Source organism: Rattus norvegicus, chromosome 17, assembly GCF_036323735.1.
Source record: "Rattus norvegicus strain BN/NHsdMcwi chromosome 17, GRCr8, whole genome shotgun sequence".
NCBI lineage: Eukaryota > Metazoa > Chordata > Mammalia > Rodentia > Muridae > Rattus > Rattus norvegicus.
Genome location: NC_086035.1, coordinates 84,288,733 through 84,307,731, shown reverse-complemented (window position 1 = coordinate 84,307,731; position 18,999 = coordinate 84,288,733). Strand labels below are relative to the sequence as shown.

The window sequence follows — 18,999 nt, the reverse complement described above, 5'->3', positions numbered from 1 at the left end:
ATATGTATATGTAGTGTGTGTATGTGTGTGTGTGTGTGTGTGTCCTGTGTGTGTCCGTGTGTGTCTGTGTGTGTGTATTAGTTGTCAGAAGTCTGTGGAATAAAATTTAAAAATTTGAAGTAATCATCAGATGAGAAGACCACCTAGAGTCATTACAAACCTTAAACACATTATAATAGGGGACCAGCACTCCAAGCAATCCATTCTGGTGCTATTTCTCATTTAAGAAAATCAACATTCCCATCAATGAAAGGAGAAAAGAAAAAGTTAAGCCAGAGTATGTTTAGTTCACACAAAAGGACATTACAATAGCTCAGTAAAAGGAAGCACAGAGAAAATGTTGTATAGATGCGAGTGTTTTGTTATTATACATATCGATCCATCTATCGACCTGGCATATTGACTACACCTAGTATTCATCCACTACCAATATGTCAGTCAGTTGGCCAGTCTGTCTTGCTGTGGTCGCATCCCCTTGAAAAAAGACAGAATTCTCTAACGTGCTTTTTACACTGAGCCCCATCTTTGAATTTCTGTATCTTTGCATCACTCAATTTTACCAAAAACAAACAAAAAAAAAAACAAAAAAAAAAAACCAAACAACAACAACAACAACAAAAAAAAAAAACCCAGCTTGAATGATGTTAGTATGGGTTCGCTTCTTGAGTCTGACCAAAATTAAATTAAGTTACATTAAAAGATAAAATATTCTTTAATCATGCTCTAGTCATCGGTCATGCTTCTAAATACTTTGCTAATTATTTCCGTTCACAACAACTTTGACAAAGCTTGTCGTGATAGTTGAACTGAGTACATTCTCAATGTCTTATCAGGATGCTCATTTCCTAACACTGGGCCTTCTGGCCACAATGTCCTGCTTTTTGAACCATTGGCAGTAAGTCAATTTAACTAGAAACCCCTCAGTCCTGAAGTAAGTTTTCAGCAAGAAATTGGGTTTGAATGTAAGTCCTTGAGGAAGGAAGGAAGGAGTGTGACCCACCCCTTCACAATCCACATCTTGGCTATAAAGCCCCACTTGAGACTGTACACAGAGCTGAGCCCATTCACGTACTCATTCCTTCTTGTGACATCAATGACTTGTCTTCATAATTTCAATTCTTGTGATCCTATTTTTAAGATTTATTTTACTTTTAATTATGTATATATGTATTTCGATATGCTATGTATTTTATGTATGTCTCTATGCGTATGAGTGTCTGTGTGAGAATATGTTTGTGTGGGCATACGAGTGTCTGCAGAGGCCAGAAGAAGGCATCAGAACCCTTGATACTGGGCTTCCAATTAGTTGTGAGCCACCTGGTGTGGGCGCTAGGGAGCGGATTCACAAAGCTCACCACATCTTAATCACTGTGCCATCCCCCATCCCCCTTTTAGTGAGCTTTTGCTTTTGAAACAAATTTCTTTCTTATTTTTAAGACACTGTCCATGTGGCACAATGCTCTTCTTGACACCATTACGTAAGCAGTGATGACCTTGGACTTCTGATTCTCTGGCTTCCGCCTGTCCAATACTGAGATTACAGGCGCCTTCACCACAGCCAGGTTACGTGGTTCTGGAGCATAAGTACTAGAAGTTTCTGCATGCTAGACAAGCACTCCACCAACAAACTTCATTCCCAGATAGGTGATTAACTTTTTTAGAAAAAATTTATTAGGACTTTCTAAAAACAAAATTCTACAAACTCATTAATCTTTTAAGGTCCCTGGTTTCCTTTAGTTATGGTTTCTTTTTTAATCTCACAGTAACTCTGGATAGGTAGGCAGGTATTTTTATCCCTTTCTTTCGAGTTATAAAATTGAGGTACAGAGAGGTCAGAATCTGAGAAAATGAGTGTGGGAGCCATGGTCTCCTAATTTTCAACCCCAGACTCCTTGTGTTACAGGGGAGACGATTGTCTGGGAGTTTAGAATGAGAATGCCATCGATGGTTTCAGGGCAGTACAGTTCTAATATATCTGGCTGTTGAATCAAACTAGATAGCACCGAGTTAAGTAATGTGGATTTGGAAATATAGAAAGAAACCCACAGAGCTACAGAATAGAAAATGTCTGCACAGGGGAAAAGAAACAAGTCCAGGCTGGCTTTTAGGTTTAAAATCAGAAATGTTTGAACAGCTACCTGATAACTGTGTGAATTTGAATAAAGAACAAAAGTATCCAAATAGCTGTAAGAATTTTAGTGTAGAATGTTTGCTTCATTGCTTGTCATAGGTTATGGGTTTGTTTAAATTTTTCCTTGTATTCATCTGTTCAGTGCAAAATTAGTCTTTAGCACCTGACTTGTAGAGATCTTAAATGATGATTTAAGAAATGTAGCACAAACAAATGTACAATGGAGAGATTGAAAACACCACAAAATTAGATTCTAGCATGCATATGTATTACATAAATACTATTGATTATGATTTGAAAGAAAAATAGAGAAGAAAAAGGGAGTGCCTTGGAATGTCAAACACGAATTAACTGATTGCTAAATTTTGCTTCTTTTAAATACTGAAAAAGAGAGGAAAGTGCTAATTTATGTCTGCCCTCCTCCTCCTCTCTCTCTCTAAAATATTCACAAAAGACTACAAACTATTACAGACATTAGAGACGATGGTAAATAGAAGGGCAATTTTTTTTCTTTAAATTACGTTCCCAGTAAGACATTGCCTTGCCCCTCCTCTCACTCACTGTGAGGAATCAGGGAGGGGCCAGTATTGCTTCCTCATGGAAGCTCAGTTTCTGACTGTCCCCCTATATTCCCTGTTTTCCCAGAACAGTATTAGTTATCCGATAGTGAGTCTTTCCCTGACAAAATCTAAATTTGACTTTTCTCATTTAATTTGTTGACAAAATACCGAACCATGAGCATGCAAATTTTATAAATTGGTGATAAGAGTTGAGAAATCCACACGCCTTCCCTTGGGGCTTAAATTTAAATTCTGTTTCTTTCTAAATTACTAGGGCGTTTTTGCATCAAGAATTGTCAATGAGATATGAGAAAAATCTTGCCTCAAGTGAATCCTGCTTCCTATTTCCTGCTTTCTCTCGTGGGTTTAGTAAGCCTCTAGGTAACATATACAAGAATAGCTATGTGTGTGCTAATGTGTGCTTGTATCTGTACATGTGTGTGTGTATACTTGTGTGTTCATGTGTGCCTGTGTGGGTATGCATACTTCTGCATGTGTATGTGTATGCCCATGTTTTTGTTTGTGTGTGTGTGTGTGTGTGTGTGTGTGTGTGTGCGCGCGAGCGTGCGTGCGCGTGTGTGTAAGAGAGCGGAGGGGGTGTACATGGGTGTAGGGTATGTCACAGTATGAATGTGGAGGCCAGTGTCATTTCAACAATGTCTGAATTGTTATGCTATTTTGAAGACCAGAAGAGCTAATGCATTTACGCATCTAGACTGGTACACAGAATCAGATATCAATGGCAACTTCACATGCACAAGTACAGTGTGAATATCTCCAACCAAAGCTACTTAGTAGTGGCAAAACAGTGCCTCAAAATAAATCATTTGCCTCAAGAGAGGCAACTGGTAAATAATGATCCCAGGATCACATATCAATTTGATGTCTTCTGCATTATATTGTCTCCCATATATTCGGTTTCTTCACTCAAGCCTGTACCTTGGTCAGCACACGTCAGAAGTATAAATGTACTTTACTGAGCATTTACTGTATTTTTTTCTGACATGGGAAACAATAAATTCTATTATGGGATAGGATTCAAATTCAAGCAGGTTTTAAAGCGTCCCATAAATGGAAAATAATCCAATATGAACCACTTCTTTGAATAAATTTGTAACTCATCAGACACACTATGGCTGGAATAATGAGCTAATCTAAACGGATGTATTGTTTTCCTGAGGATGTTATATATCGTTCTATATGAGGATCAAAGAATTGAGTATGTGGAAGGCAATCGCATATTACTGGGAGCTTTTCTTGCTATACAGAAAAGAGCTATTAAATCTCAAAGCACTTACTGCAGCTTGCCGATGAGTGTTGGAAAGTATCCCGTGAATCTTCACTTTGTCCTTTTCCATTTGGTCTATGTTCACCCACAGATCCCGGCTGGCAGAATCCGCTGGGCCATATATCCGAGAAATGTAGTAATTGTGATCTGTGTCCTCCTGCATTGGTGGAAACGATGAGCATTAACAACAGGAACGTTTCTACTAATCTTACTTTTTAAAATAATTCTTCTATGACCGAAGGTATCAGTGGTCTTCAAACTAGCAAATGACTTAAGTAGACTCTTAGCAAAGTGAACTAAAGTGAGCATGATACATGTAAGTCATCCTCTTAAGAAGAAGAAACATTTAAATACGAAAAACTTAGTAGAAAATTACTACTTTATGGACAATATGTTGTTTTTGTTTTTGTTTTGTTTTTGTTTTTTTTGTTTTGGTCACAGTAATAATAAAGGCAACTGCTAACAAAACAAACATGCTTGATTTAGAAATATTTACCAAGTATCTTAGCTATATAATTATAGTGTGTGTCTACAAAATTAACTTATTCTTTAAAAACCATTATATTGGGGCCTGTTTTCAGTTAATGGTCCTAGGAAGTGAGATAGTTGCTTAATTAGATTACTAAAATCTACTGTTATTTGAATTCCCAGGGTGGGTCTCACTACAGTGCTTTTCACAGAGAGGTTATTTATGTCTCAGGCTCCATGGGGAAAATGGATGCTTTAAAATCATGTGACACTTGAATAATACAGATCACATACATGTAGGAGTCATAATATGAAATGATGCCCAGGGATCATGGAGGGATTGGGGGGTGGCTCCTCCACTGTAAGCATGTGACATTCAATATGATGATCTGTATTTGGGTATCAATCGACCAAATGAAGGACAGACACAGCACAATGGATCATTTAAAAATACTTCACTTTTACTGATATGTATTTTATACATTTTTCTTTGATATATGAGCATATGCACATCATGCTGTTATCTTTGGATGTCTGAACAGGATCCTTGATACCTTGATATCTATAGTTAAAGACAGTTTGGGATGTATCTGGAGTGGTGGGAACCCAACTCAGGTTCTCTGGAAGAACCACTGAGTCATACTGTCAGATGTGCCCAAAGAGATATGTCTGTTTATTCAGCACTTTGAGAGGTGAGGGAGGGGAAAGGCGAATCACTAGAAGTTACTGGCCAGCTGGCATTTCAATCTGTGAACTCTATATTCAGTGGGTGACTCTAACTCACATAATAAGGTGTTAAATTAGGGAAAGAGAGCTGATACCAACCTCTGGCCTCTGAATGTATTATACAGATACCTATGCAGTGCTGTGAAATGTGCATATGGCCTAGAAATATGTACAACTACACACAAACACATATAAATGCAATAATGGTTATCAAGATGCGGTGTCACAAAATAGAAGACATCTGAGGACATTAAAGTAAATGCGAGAGAAAAAGCGTACTGAGAAGATTGTCTAGGATTTGAGCAATACAAGTTCAGGAAGTTGTCTAACACAATTGTTATCAATGTATTACTGGAATAAAGTTGAAGTATCAAGCTTCTTGGTCCAAAGCTGAATCTAGTGTATGTCTTCACAGCACACCAGGTACATGTGGACAGAAACTCATTAGGGAAGGCAAAACAGTGTTTAAGTCTAAGCAGTATTCAAAGGGATTTTGCATCATCCCTAAAAGAAATATTAAAGTTCAACATGGAAATGCTGCGAACAATGAATGCTAACCAAAGATCGAGTTTTTACTTTAATGAAGTTTATAGTTTAAAAAGTTCAATTTGTAAAGTTCTAGCTACATTTGTGGCTCTGGCCAGATTCCTCTGTGTGCCCACATTGTTGAAATGTCTGCAAAGCAAGAATAAAAGATGAGACCCAAAAGATGTGGGAATAATTTGCCCTGAAGTTGGGAGTGTGAGTATCCTTGTGCGTTTCCTAGTCTTCCAAACACAGCTTCATAAGAAGAGTCATTAGCAGCAAAGGCGTTGAGTCCTATCTCTTAGTGTCTGCTCCAGCTCCGTCATGCCACCCTCCTACCTGGACTTCTTAACGAGCCGTTTGCTCATCCTGCTCTTTCTACCTGCCACAGAGTGCAGCAGGCATGTGTGAATGTAAGTCCAAGACGGACGGTCAAGAGGCATTTAGGGGTTCAGAGGACATACATTTGCTTATTCTGCTTGCTGATAGGTCTACATGTGAGGTTTGATACTGCTGCCATTTTGGCATCATAAGCCGACTGCTGAAGATCCAGGTAACAACACGGAGAGAAGAGGGAAAAGGCAGCAGGTCCAAACAGCAAAGAATGATTATTTAGTTATAATGAATATTAGAAAAGATGGCTTTGGAGAAAACACCCAATGAATGTCAGTATGACAAGATTTTTTTACAAAGACTTGCTAAAGTCCACAATACAATCTTTAGGCATACTGTGTATGTGATTATTAATGCATAAGGTTTCACAAATTAAGAGTAGAGTTCACTATAAAAATAGAACTCAACACTTAAAAGAAAAACTGTTTTTTCCTTAATTTCTGTAATTCTTAAAACAAATGATTTGTAGATAATATGATAAATATCATTGTAATGAGACAAGGAATTATCTACAAAATTATGCACAACTCTGGTCTTTGGAATATATATATATATATCATATGCATATATACTATCTTAAAAACAATACTGTGTCTTGAAAATACTGAAGTTAAGCTAAAGACCTGCCGCTGACTTGTAGAGCTCAAGCTTGCCAAGTTGTCATGGCAACTTTTATTCAAAGATGAAAGCAATTTATTGTTTACCTAAGCATGTAGGCATACAAGTTGTTAAATCCCAGGGAGGTATTTGTTTCAGACACTCAGGAAAACCATAAAATAGATGGCTCAAAAAATGTGACATTTTAGCACCAGTAAATTATTCAAACTACCTTTTTGTCATCTTTTTTTAGGCATAATGATATTTAAAGAGTTATTGAAAGTCACTCTGGGCACAAAGAGTTTTATTTTCTGTTCTAAAGCAAAACTGTTTCTAGCACAAGAGACAATAAAGCAACATGCTAGTGTGATGTACCTACTTGGCAATTCATTTAGGAACCAACTGTTACTGAAAGTAGGTGGCTCAGTGGGTGACTCTAAATGCTATAAACTCAGGTCATCAAAAATGCCTGAAAATGTGCAGCTGTAGAGAAACATAGGGCATCTTCCAAAAACCTCAGAGGACAAGTTGCCATAGCTACAGGCATCCAGCAAGAACCAGTCTACACCACCTATCCTCAGTGTCCTCTCTGCCAGGGCTGTTGGGGTGACTAACTATTACAGATTCTTTGACACAGCAATGACATTTGAACTTCATTTCATTGAGAACTAAAAGAAATGGAGAACTTATTGTATGGCTATCCATGTGCTAAGGATTTCGTATATCTGGATATATTAAACATTCTCAAGGTTCTCAAGCATGGTCACTTAAAACTAAACTATGACTACCACATAAACAGTAGTCTAAATTAAAGAGGATTTTAGTGCTCTTTCCAGATGTGAGGTTTATTTTGTTCTTGAAAAAATGTTTTGGCGAGGCATTATTATTTATTTAAACATCAAGATATTTGAAATACCAAGTGTGTAAATCCAGAGAAAACAGAAAAACGTTAATTCACTGCGATCTAAACCAATGTGCTACTATAAGAGAGTAAAGGGGGAGATCCAATAACAAAGCTGACGAAAGGGCAAAGTGAGAGTGAGAGCTCGAAGAGGAACGTGTGAGAAATGTGACTATATTCTTCCTCTGCCAACACAGCCTGGAGAAGTACACAGCATGGAATAGAAAGCACAGGATGTAACATGTCCGGGATAGATGCAGGATAAGCATTGCAGACCCTCCCGCAAAATCTATATATGAAAAACTCAACTCCCAATATCCTCGAAGTTTTCCAGAGGGTATTTACTGGGGTAGGTAAAGTTCAACAATGTCATCAGAGTGAAACATTGACAACATTGGGTTGATAAACATAAAAGGGGGCATGGATTTTCTTCCTTCCTCTTCTAGATACTCCCTTCCATGCCTCTTCTCATCCCTTACTCTCCTCTTCTGTTCCCTTAGATTCCCTCTTTCCTCAGAATAGGTTCTCAGAAAATTTGTGACAAAACTGTGTATACTGTGAATTTTCCTGTTGATAATCCCTCTCCATTCCCTTGCCACAGGTTTGCTAGAACCTACTAGATATCTCGGGCTAGCCTTAAACTCATGGCAACCTCCCAAGTGCTATGGGAGTGAGTCTGCATACTTGGATCAAGAGAAATCTTATAGGAATCTGAAAGAGACAAATCAGATTCTATGCAGTAATGAGAAAACATTGGATAATCTAACACCTTCATAAGAAGCATGAATCTTTCATGGAAGCAAAATCTATAGATCTCAGAAAACACAGTCATGATTCAATTTCTCTCCTACCAATTATATTTTTAAGTAAAAGGCAGCATCTTTCTAATACATAGAGGTACAGAGAAAATATGACACCAATGAGAAATTCTTGAACATAGAGTACCTACTATTAAATTAGTCATGGGGTTATTAAATTGTCTATCATATGGATTCCAGTGGGCAATTAGCTATGTGGTTCTGTGGTTCTATATAGGAGAGCAGAAGCTATGGCAAAGGTCTGATGATAAGCACTGACTCTGTGTCAAGAATACTTCACAAAAGGTCATATACAGTTATAACTGTGAGTGGTTATGCAATCTCTTTCAATCATGAGTATATAGTAATAATATTCAAATTGCTATGCATTGAAGGTAAAATGCCCTGCAGAGCTCATGTCTTGAGTGCTTGCTCTCCAGTTAATGGCACTATTAGGAAAGTTTGAAGAACCTTTAAGATAAAGGCCTCAGATGAAGTAAGGAAGTTCCTAGAAACAGTCCTGCGTCCTGGCTTGTCAATTGCTTCTTGGTCTACTACAATATGTCTGCCTCCTGCACATGAACCTGCCTCATGACCTGAGATACCCTGCTACGACATGAGTGTCACAAAGAATTCAAGTGCTTTATATAACAGTGACCCCATAAAGACTTTCCTTCCTTAGTTGTTCCTGGTAGTCATTGTGATAACAAAATAATTAATGCACTGACATGATTAGCTCATGGTTCATAGCAGTTAATTAACAGGTAGTCCTGAAAGCATAGAAATACTTGGTACAAAAGTTTTAACTTTTTAAAGTCATCATTGGAGGCAGAAATGTGAAACTGAATGCTTAGAGTTCCATACATGTCACCAAAGAACAGCAGAAAAATATTAAACTCATTACTTACCTCGAATGCCATATTCAAGTACATCTCAGTTTTATGAAATTACATTTACCCAAATGGGAATGTATATTTTTAGTTACTTGCCCCTTGATCCTTTCTGATCATATATGTTCGTGTATGCATGTGTAATTGATATATGTTATATACCTCTGGAGAATATATTAAGCACATACTAACTGGTTAATTTTTAAGCAGTAACAACTGGATGGAATAGCTTTCCCTAATAAGTTACTTGACATTTTCATAATTAAAACGTTATATAAGACTGAGATTTTTGTTGACACTTGTACAAAACACTGGGAAATTCATGGTTTCTCAAAGGAAAAAAAAAAAACAGGGTCTTTGAGAAATCCATACAATATATTTTTGAACAAGGTATTTAGTCTAAAAATCCGATCTTTAAATAAAAATGTCAACATATTTAAATAGGCACAAGGCTGTTCACCGTGAACAGATAAAAGAACTATTGAAATTTTACATCTTATGCTTTGAAGACTATCAAAAGACAAGTCCTTAACACACTAAGACAGACAAGCAATAGAATTACAATTCAAGAACGTGAATTATTTTGGGGCAAAGACGATATACAGACTTGAACTAAATATTTTCTTTTAAGATATGAGCTTCTGAGAAGAAAGGGTTTGCAACCACACAGAAAGAATAACAATATCAACCAACCAGACCCCCCTAGAGCTCCCAGGGACTAAACCATCAACCAAAAAGTACAAATGGAGTGAACCATGGCTTCAGCTGCATATGTAGCAGAGAATGGCATTGTTTGGCATCAATAAGAGGAAAAGCCCTTGGTCCTGTGAAGGCTTTGTTCCCCAGTGTAGGGAAATGGCAGGGTGTGGAGTGGGTAAAGGGAGCATCTTCATAGAAGCAGGGGAAGAAGGCATGGGAGAGGGGGAAAGCAGGTAAGAGGATAACATTTGAAATGTAAATACATAAAATTTTCAACAAAAATAAAATAAAAAGATACAAGCTTCTTTGACTTATATGACATTCAATATTTTAAAACAATGACAGAAAATTAATCTTAGCATTAAGAGAAATGTAAGAAAATAACCATTTTTGCCAAATGTTAAAAGACTGAACTTATATAATCACTATTGACAGCACCATATCACATTTCTTAATTTTTAATGATTGATGTACAAGTAGCTTCATGTTTTTACGGTATTGGACATGAGAAACATTTTCAAAGCGAGTATGAAAGTGAATACTTAATAATTATTCCAGGGCAGTCTTAGACCTTGAAGTGTTTTGTAAATTAACAAGAGTTGGCTTTTTAGCAGGTACGCATGTTTCTGTTAACTTATTGTCCAGTATAACCTGCTGCATTATTTCCAGGTCATGTTAAAGTCTCACAAAAGGATCTACAGAGACAGTTACATTCGGATATCTGTGGGCAAGGGGATGGCAGGTAGCTAATAGAGGAAGCATTAGGTATGCCCAAACACTTGCAGGCTGCTATCTGAACTCCATTTCTTTTCGGCTTGACCACTAATGAGCTATGTCACATTAGTGAAGTCACTTATTCAGTTGTCCATTCGGTTCATATCGGTTTGACTTTTCCGATAGCCACATTCATCAGCTAGGATCACACACTGGATGAAACAAGATAGGGGCCTATAGTAGCACACTGACGTCATCCTCGCGGCATGGGACAGCACAGAGTAGAACACATGGAAAGAGAAGTAGATAAAGACCACATCATACCCCACTCTACCCAATCTCCTCAGAAGAAAGGGATGTATGGGTACAGGTATGGAATTTTCCTGTTGGATTAGTTTCATTATTAAAATCCATGATAGTTGATGATAATACTTAGCTTTCCTTCACTGTATTGATAGAACTAAATGAAATTAATGCATTTAAGCATATTTTTAAAGTATGTGAGCAGGATGTAAAGGATTCACCATTATTAAGGAAGTCCCATATAGTTTCAGAGTGATAGGATGAATTACATATTACTTTTGTGTAGCCCTTAATACCTATCAGCAAGTAGTACATTAACATCTCCTTCAGTCATAAATAGCAATGCCATGATATGCCATTTCATTTGTTGCTATTGAGCTAGAAGAATGGAAGTCAGACCGTTTGAGTTGGCTATGTCAGATCATTGCAACAGATGTTATGCACATCTGTTACATTTTCTTTCTGTTCCCTCTGCAGTCATCTTCATTTCCCTACAGAGTATCACATGCTTTCCTCTCTTATTTACTCTTACATCTATTTACAGCTGGCTCTGTCTTTCATTTCTCTTTTATTCTCACTTATTTTTTTCTCATGTGTTCCATCCCTACCATAGTTTCCCCTTTCCCCTTGCCTCCCACTTCCCTCCCCTTTACTACCACTTCTCTTCTGTTTCCTTTCAGAAAATAGCAGGTCCACAAGGGATGTCAGCCAAACATAGCATAACGAGTCACAAGAAGAGACTGGGTAAATATCTCAGGTCAAGGCTGGATGAAGCAACTCAGTAGGAGGAAACTTGAACAAAAAAAGCAGGCAGAAGAGTCAGGGACACCTCTTGTTTCTCTGTTAAGAGACCACAACAGAATAATGGATACAGAAAGTGTGGTAATGTGGTTCATTTACACAACAGAATACTACTCAGCTATTAAGAATGAGGACATCCAGAGTTTTGCAGGCAAATGAATGGAACTAGAAAATGTCATCCTGAGTGAGGTAACTCAGACCCAAAAGGACATGCATGGTATGTTCTCACTAATAAGTGGATTATTAGCCAAAACAAAACAAACAAAAAAAGAGTACAGAATACACAAGATACAGTCCACAGAACTCACAAACGTCAACAAGTTTAAGGGCCCAAGAAAGGACTCCTCAGTTCCACTTGGGAAGGAGAAGGAAGCAACCACAAGGGGGGAGTGAAGGAAGAACAGGGGAGGGAAAGGGGATGGAGGAGAGGGGAAACATGATCTGGTATTGGGTGGGGGAAAAGGACTGAAGCACTGAGGGCCAGCAGAAAGAATGGAAACAGGCGACATCAAGAGGAAGGAGGTTGAGAAAACCTTCTAGAACTAGAATGTACCAGAGGCTCAGGAAGTGAGAGACTCTCAGGACTCAAAGGCCCTACAGTGGAGAGAGGGAACTTAATGAATCCACCTCAGAAAGACAGAGCATCAAGTGAGGGATGGGCATGCTATCCCACCGCCAAAGCTCTGACTAATACTTCTTATCTGAAAAAACTGCAGTGACAAAAATGGAGGAGAGCCTGAGGAAAAAGAGGCCAGAGGAAGGTCCAAAGTATCCCTAGCTAAAAGGGAGGCGCCAAGCCCTCACACGATTACTAAGGCTATGGAGCACTCACAAAAGGGACCTCTCATGACTGCCCTCTGAAAGACCCAACAGGCAGCTGAAAAAGTCAGATGCAGATATGTACAGCCACCCAACCAACAGAAGCTGCTGACTCCTCTGGTTGAATTAGGGAAAAGCTGGAGGAAGCTAAGGAGGAGGCCAATCCTGTAGGAGGACCAGCAGTCTCAACCTGAATCCCTGAGACCTCTTAGACACAGATCACCAACCAGGCAGCATACACCAGCTGAGACAAGGCCCCCAACACATATACGACAGAAGATTCCCGGGTTTGGGTTCAGTCAGAGAAGAAACACCTAATCCTCAAGAAACGGGAGGCCCCAGAAAGTTTAGAGGTCTGGTGGGGTGGGGATATCGTTAGAGAGGTGGGGAGTGGAATGGTGGGGTGAGGGGGTATGAGATGTGGAACCCAGGGTGGTGGGTAGACCAGTAGAGGAATACACTCTGGAGTGTAAAAATAAGTAAATTAATTAATTAATTAATTAAAGAGTCCCACACAAACACCAAATACAGAACCTAAGATATATGCAGAATTAAGACCTATATGACTCCCTGATTGTCACTTCAGTCTCTGGAAGTCCCTATGGACCCTATCTGTAGGCCATGTGCTGTGCTGTCCTTGACCCTGCTGGATCCTACAATCCTTTCCCAAGCAAGCTTGTGCAAGTATTCTAATATCTAAGAAAATAGGTTTTAAACCACAATTAATTAAAAGAGATGAAGGATACTTCAAGCTCATCCAAGAAAAAAAATGCACCAAGATGACATCTCAATTTTTACAAGTATGCCCCAAACACAAGAGCACTCACATTTGTAAAGGAAATATCAGTAAAGGCTAAACCAGAGGTCTAACCTCACACGTTAATAATCAAAGTTTCCAGTACCCCACTTATTCCAATAGAAATGTCATCCAGACAAAAATGAAACATAGAAATAGAGTTTGCATATCTTAGGAAGAAAATGCATATAAGTGATATCTACACAATATTTTATAGAAATATAAAAGAATATACCTTCTTCTCAGCACCTCACTATGGAAATTTCTCTAAAACTCACCACATGCTTGGTCACAAAGCAAGTCTCAAGAGATGCAAGAAAATTGAAATAAACCCCAGGATGTTATCAGGCCACCATAGGAAAGCTGTGATTTCAACAAAAGAAATAGCAGGAAGCCTACAAACTCATGGAAGCAGAATAGGTCTCAACTGAATTACTACTGCATAAAGGCAGAAATAAACAAAATTAAAGACTTTCTAGAATTCTATTATTTTCCATGCTCTACACACCTGATTTGGGACAACTACCCTGCCTTCTTGTCCCAATGGTTGTGAAGCACTGTTTTAGGGAGTGTGGTACCTCTAGCTGTGTTCAAAATGCTATGGGATGGGAGATTTACACAACAGAAGTTTATTTCTATTTATCGTATGCAATTTTGCAAATTCAAATGCAATGCGGCTGCTATGTAAATGCATTTCTGAAGAAATTATGACGGAAAGTCCATGTTTGGTCCTGGGCTTGTCCTTCCTTTTCCCCTCGCTGCCTCTTTCTATCCCTGCTGTACCATTCCACCTCAGCCATCTTTCCCCTTCATAGCCCATGTGATGATCTGCTGCCCCACCCCACCTCAGTACTTAGAGCATTCTGTCCTATCTCACACACCGCTTTCCAGTTTGCTGGCTTCCATCCATGCCTCTCCCATTTGGATTTGCTCAGTTAACATTTAGAAGCTAAGATCTGTATAGGAGAAAAAAATATTCTGTTTATTTGTCTTGTTTCCTCACTTAATATAATATTTTCCAGTTCTATCAATTTTCCTGTGAATTCAGTTTAATGTTTTCCTTTGTGGCTAAAGCCTCCATGATGATTTCCATAGTGACAACACAGTTTATACCACAAACAGGAGTGGTGTCCTCCTGTGGGCTCATCAGCATTTGCTGTCATATTTTCTTGGAAAGAGCCATTGTGACTGGGCCCAGAATAGCAAAGTAGGCTTATTTTGTATTATTTTCTGCTTTCTAAAGATTCTGAACACATTGAAAATATTTATTAGCCAATTGGACTTTCATGAGCACTGCCCATACAATTCTTTTTCCCATGTATGTGTAGGCAGTGGTAGTGTGTATATGTTTAAAATTTGCAGTTCCTTATATCTTTAAGATATTAAAACTTTAAAAGTGTAGCTGGCAAAGATTATCTCCAATTCTGTGAGCTCTCTGTTCCCTCTATTGAAAGCTCCTTCTGTAGTGCAGAAGGTTTTGAATTTCATACAACCAACGTTGTCCACTATTTGAACGAATTGTAGTGCTGCTCGATTCTACTCAAAGAGTTCTTACCAATATGTACATCATGAAGTATATTACCATGTGTTCACCAAGCTGTTTTGGCATTTTTGGTAATAAGCTAAGATTTTTGAAATAAAGTAAATTTAGTACCTTTGTTCTGTCTTGTGTTTGCATACTGATAGATATATAAGAAGTCTCCTTCTTCTGGAGGCATACAAGGAAATTTGCCACCACCACTTACTGAATGCCTGGCTTTTATTCTAGTATATGTGTTTTACTATGTATCTATATCTGTGTAAGTTTATTGCTGGGTGCGCTGTAATGTTCCATGCTCTATACACCTGCTTTGGGACAACTACCATGTGTTCTTGTCTCTATGGTTCTGAAGTGCTGTTTTAGGGAGCATGGTGGCTCTAGCTGTGTTCAATCTTGAAGGACATTGACTTCCCTTTGTGTTACAGTACTAACTTTAGGGTTGATCTCTTTCTAATTTTTATTTTTCACATCCCTTGGGGCTTGGAATTCCAAAAAATTCAAAGCTTGAACTCGCTTGGTTTCCTACTATGGTCCTCTTCCTGGCTTATAAAACATCACACTCTCGCTCACTAAATGGGGAGAAAGTTTGGTGCTTCCCCCTTCTACCTTGTAAAAGCAGTCATCTTAAAGGAGTAGGGTCAACCACCTTGTGACTTCTAGTAACTATAATTATTGCCAAATAATATAATCTCATAGGATGCTTGGGCTAGCATGTTTGAGGTTGGGGGGAAATATAATTCAATCTGTATAATATGTATATGGTTCCTTTATTAAATTTGGATTTATAAAAAAGCTTCAGATTTGTCACCTTTGAAAAATCATGTAATTTTCTAGAGCTAATAAAAAAATGCCATTTAAGCTTTCTGATATAGGAGAGCATTCAGAAAAACCACAGTTGTCTGTCTTGATATAATTATTTCATAAAGGGGGGAAGGAGGTTGAGAAGGAAAGTGTATTTATATCATTTGTAATTTTAAAAGAATTATCGAGAAGCATACTGAAAAGTCATCACTAAAGTTATAACCCAGACTTTCACATAAGCAACATCTGTGGAAAAGTTGAATGGTTTCTTCCAACTGGTCAGAATGTGGCCAAAGTTCTGATTCTAAGGTAACTATTACAATTCCCAAACTTTCCAGTCTGGCATTTCAAATGTCAGATATATTAATGTAGTTTTAATTGGTCAGATTTTCCCTTGTGCTATTATTCATTTAATGCCAGAGAACACTGCCTCTCTTCTCCTTTTTCTCTCCAGTCCCTAAAGCATCTAGACTGTCTAAAGCTTGACCCCCACCCCCATCCCACCTCAGGTTTATGCAATGGCTAACCAAGGGTAAGACTGAGTAAGGAATTTTTATATTATTTTCCATTTTAGAGTCAGAACTGAATCTTTCTTTACTTCTGATTGGATGTCATTTTGCCATTAGCTTTCTGAGCCACAATTTTTCGGTGTTGTGAAATAGAAATGAGTTTTAAAAATAATCAAAGCAGGAGTGCTGGGTTGAGACTATGTAACACAAACATGAGAAGACATGCTGGAATCCGGGAAGTCTTCTATACTACTCCTGTTAAACTAGGCACTCTGCTATGCAACCATCGTTAAATAGCGTATGGCAACCGAAAACTGGAAAAAATACATTATTCTTCGCTAACACTTACTGAAGAACACAGCCTTTACTATCAGGGCTCAAAGCACGCTGAACAGAAAGACAGGTACCAATCTCTGTCATCCACCACAGAGGGCTCTTGCTGAGTGGCTCTTTTTGGATTTTTTTGTTTAAAAACGAAGAAAGCAGGCAAACCGTATATTTATAACAATAGATAAGAAAGTGTGGCCAAGGCTTATGAGTCACTGATACAACCAGCCTCTGGCCTGACACATCATGTGTTTAGCGGTTGTAACAATTTCGTGAATTAGGTCCTATTTTTGAAGAGCAGAAGCTGAAGCTGAGACACATGAAGTAGCTCGACCAATGCATTGCACCATCAATACAGGGACGTGAATGTTCCTGGGCCACTCTCGAGTCTTATGTTCTTTTCATTACCACAATACCTTTTAGATATCAAGAACATCTCACTACTTCCAAACTACATTGAACTTGCTCTGCTGGCTGCTCTGAACCCATTCATCAGCTCTGTTTACCTTTCTCCAAAGTCCTTTCCCTCTAGCCTCTACAGGTCCATTGCCGTCATCCCAAAGCAAACCCTTTAGAACACACAGCTTATTACATCGTGCCTCTCTGCTAGTGACAGTTTTTCATTGCACATGGAAGAGAACCCAAGTGCTTACCAATCAATGAGGCTGGCTGGACATCGCTCCTATGCTACCCCGCTCAGCACATCATGCACCAGCCAAGTTCTCCTTTGTGTTCATGAAAATTTTGTATTTTCTAGCAGAGATGCTACTGTTCAAGGCACCGGATGCATAGGGATGATGATCCCCTATTCTTTTTCATTTCTTCCTTTATGTGCTCGCTCTCTCGCTCTCTCTCGCTCTCTCTCTCTCTCTCTCTCTCTCTCTGATCTCCACTTCTACCTCCTAAATGCTGGAATTAAAGCATATGCCACTTTTATTCTTTATTATTTAACCCCTTTTAATTCTATTAATATTCTTCGAAAACATTATCGCAAGACCTTTATGTTTTATTTACCTAGTCCTTACTTCCAAATCTTCAAATCTCTTTCTCAACTCTATGCCCTCTGCTTTATTAGAGGGGATGGAAACATAATAATGAGTATGACAAATAGATTTATAGTTTGATATTCCTAATGCTTCCATGTTCTAAACCTCCTTAGCTCCATGTATCTGTCTGTTCTGGGGTAAGATATGTCCCTCATGGTTGGTGAGAGCTTTCCCACTATGGAGTAAGTTGAGCCCAGCGAGTCACTGGGATGCATTCAGCAGGACCTCATTCATGTTCACAAGGTTGTCATCTTAGCACACTTATGGCCAGACAGGGCACAACTTGAGCTTAGTGGGATTCAGATTGTTTTGGTCTCTTGTCTAGGTCTCCATTGGTGTTCTCACAAGTACACTAGGCTGGTTTATTCACAGAGTCACAGAATAAGCCAAGCAAGTAGACTAACAGCCTGGAAGCCTCTTGAGGCATCGCTTGAAAGACCTGCATTATTTATTTTGGTATCACATTATACCCGCTTCACTGTTTCCATGGATGGGACAGTAGATTTGACATAGGAGGGGCCTCAAGAATTTGTGGTTATTTTGGCACATTATTTATTGCCCTGTTCCTGAGTACTTTGGGGAGTTGTAAATAGAAAAGCACTCAGCCCCCTGATTGAGGTTGCATTTTTACTTTGAGGAGAGGATATTCTGTTAATATGCAGGGTACAATCAATAGGTTTTTTGATAATCTCTGAAAGTGCTTCCCTTTGCCACAGAGGCACTTTTAGCACTGTAAATCTTCATACTGATTTCTAAGTCAACATTAAAAAGCCAAGGTCAAGTGATCAATTGGTCTAAAACCACATCTCAGAGAAACGAAAACCTTTTTGGAAATTCAGTGAAATGCAGATAGCTAATGCAGAGGTTAAATAAGAGCAAACACAAGGGTAGAGGTTTTGCTCACTATAGGAGTCATTAAGAGTGGGAGCTCGACGAGTCAGAGTAGGGCACTGAGGAAGGAGGGGGTGGGTGGGTATGGGAGCACCTTCATAGAAGCAGGGAGAATCGGGGAGGGTGTTTAATTGGAATTTATTTATATTTGAAATGTAAATAAATAAAATAACCAATAAAATAACGTAAAACAATGAAACTCAGGAAAGAAGTTTGGAAAAAGAGAGTATGGGAACAAGAAGCAAAACCATAATCTACTGGTCATTTTGTTTTTAAATTACCAGTGCTAGATTTAAATGAATATTCTTATAATATTGTGCTTGCTGACTGTGCAGAAAGACTCGCAAGTCTATAAAGCTGACATTTAGATCTTGCAATAAAATTACAAGATAGCTGGAAGAGATTTTTCATTTCAGTGCAGCCCAAGGGCCTCGTTTTGCTTTCTGACTCTGCCTCACGAAGCCACATAAAGGAAAT

At 38.5% G+C, this 18,999-nt stretch overlaps 1 protein-coding gene across 12 annotated transcripts in view; it reads right to left on the bottom strand.

Annotated features, from left to right (window-relative positions):
• Positions 1 to 18,999, bottom strand: part of Plxdc2 (plexin domain containing 2) — a 425,039-nt gene that overhangs the window by 195,100 nt on the left and 210,940 nt on the right. For all 12 annotated transcript variants that reach the window (XM_039095938.2, XM_039095937.2, XM_063276640.1 and 9 more), the window contains one exon: positions 3,990 to 4,136. In XM_039095938.2, the coding sequence (XP_038951866.1) occupies positions 3,990 to 4,136 (147 nt within the window). The remainder of the gene's footprint in view (positions 1 to 3,989; positions 4,137 to 18,999) is intronic.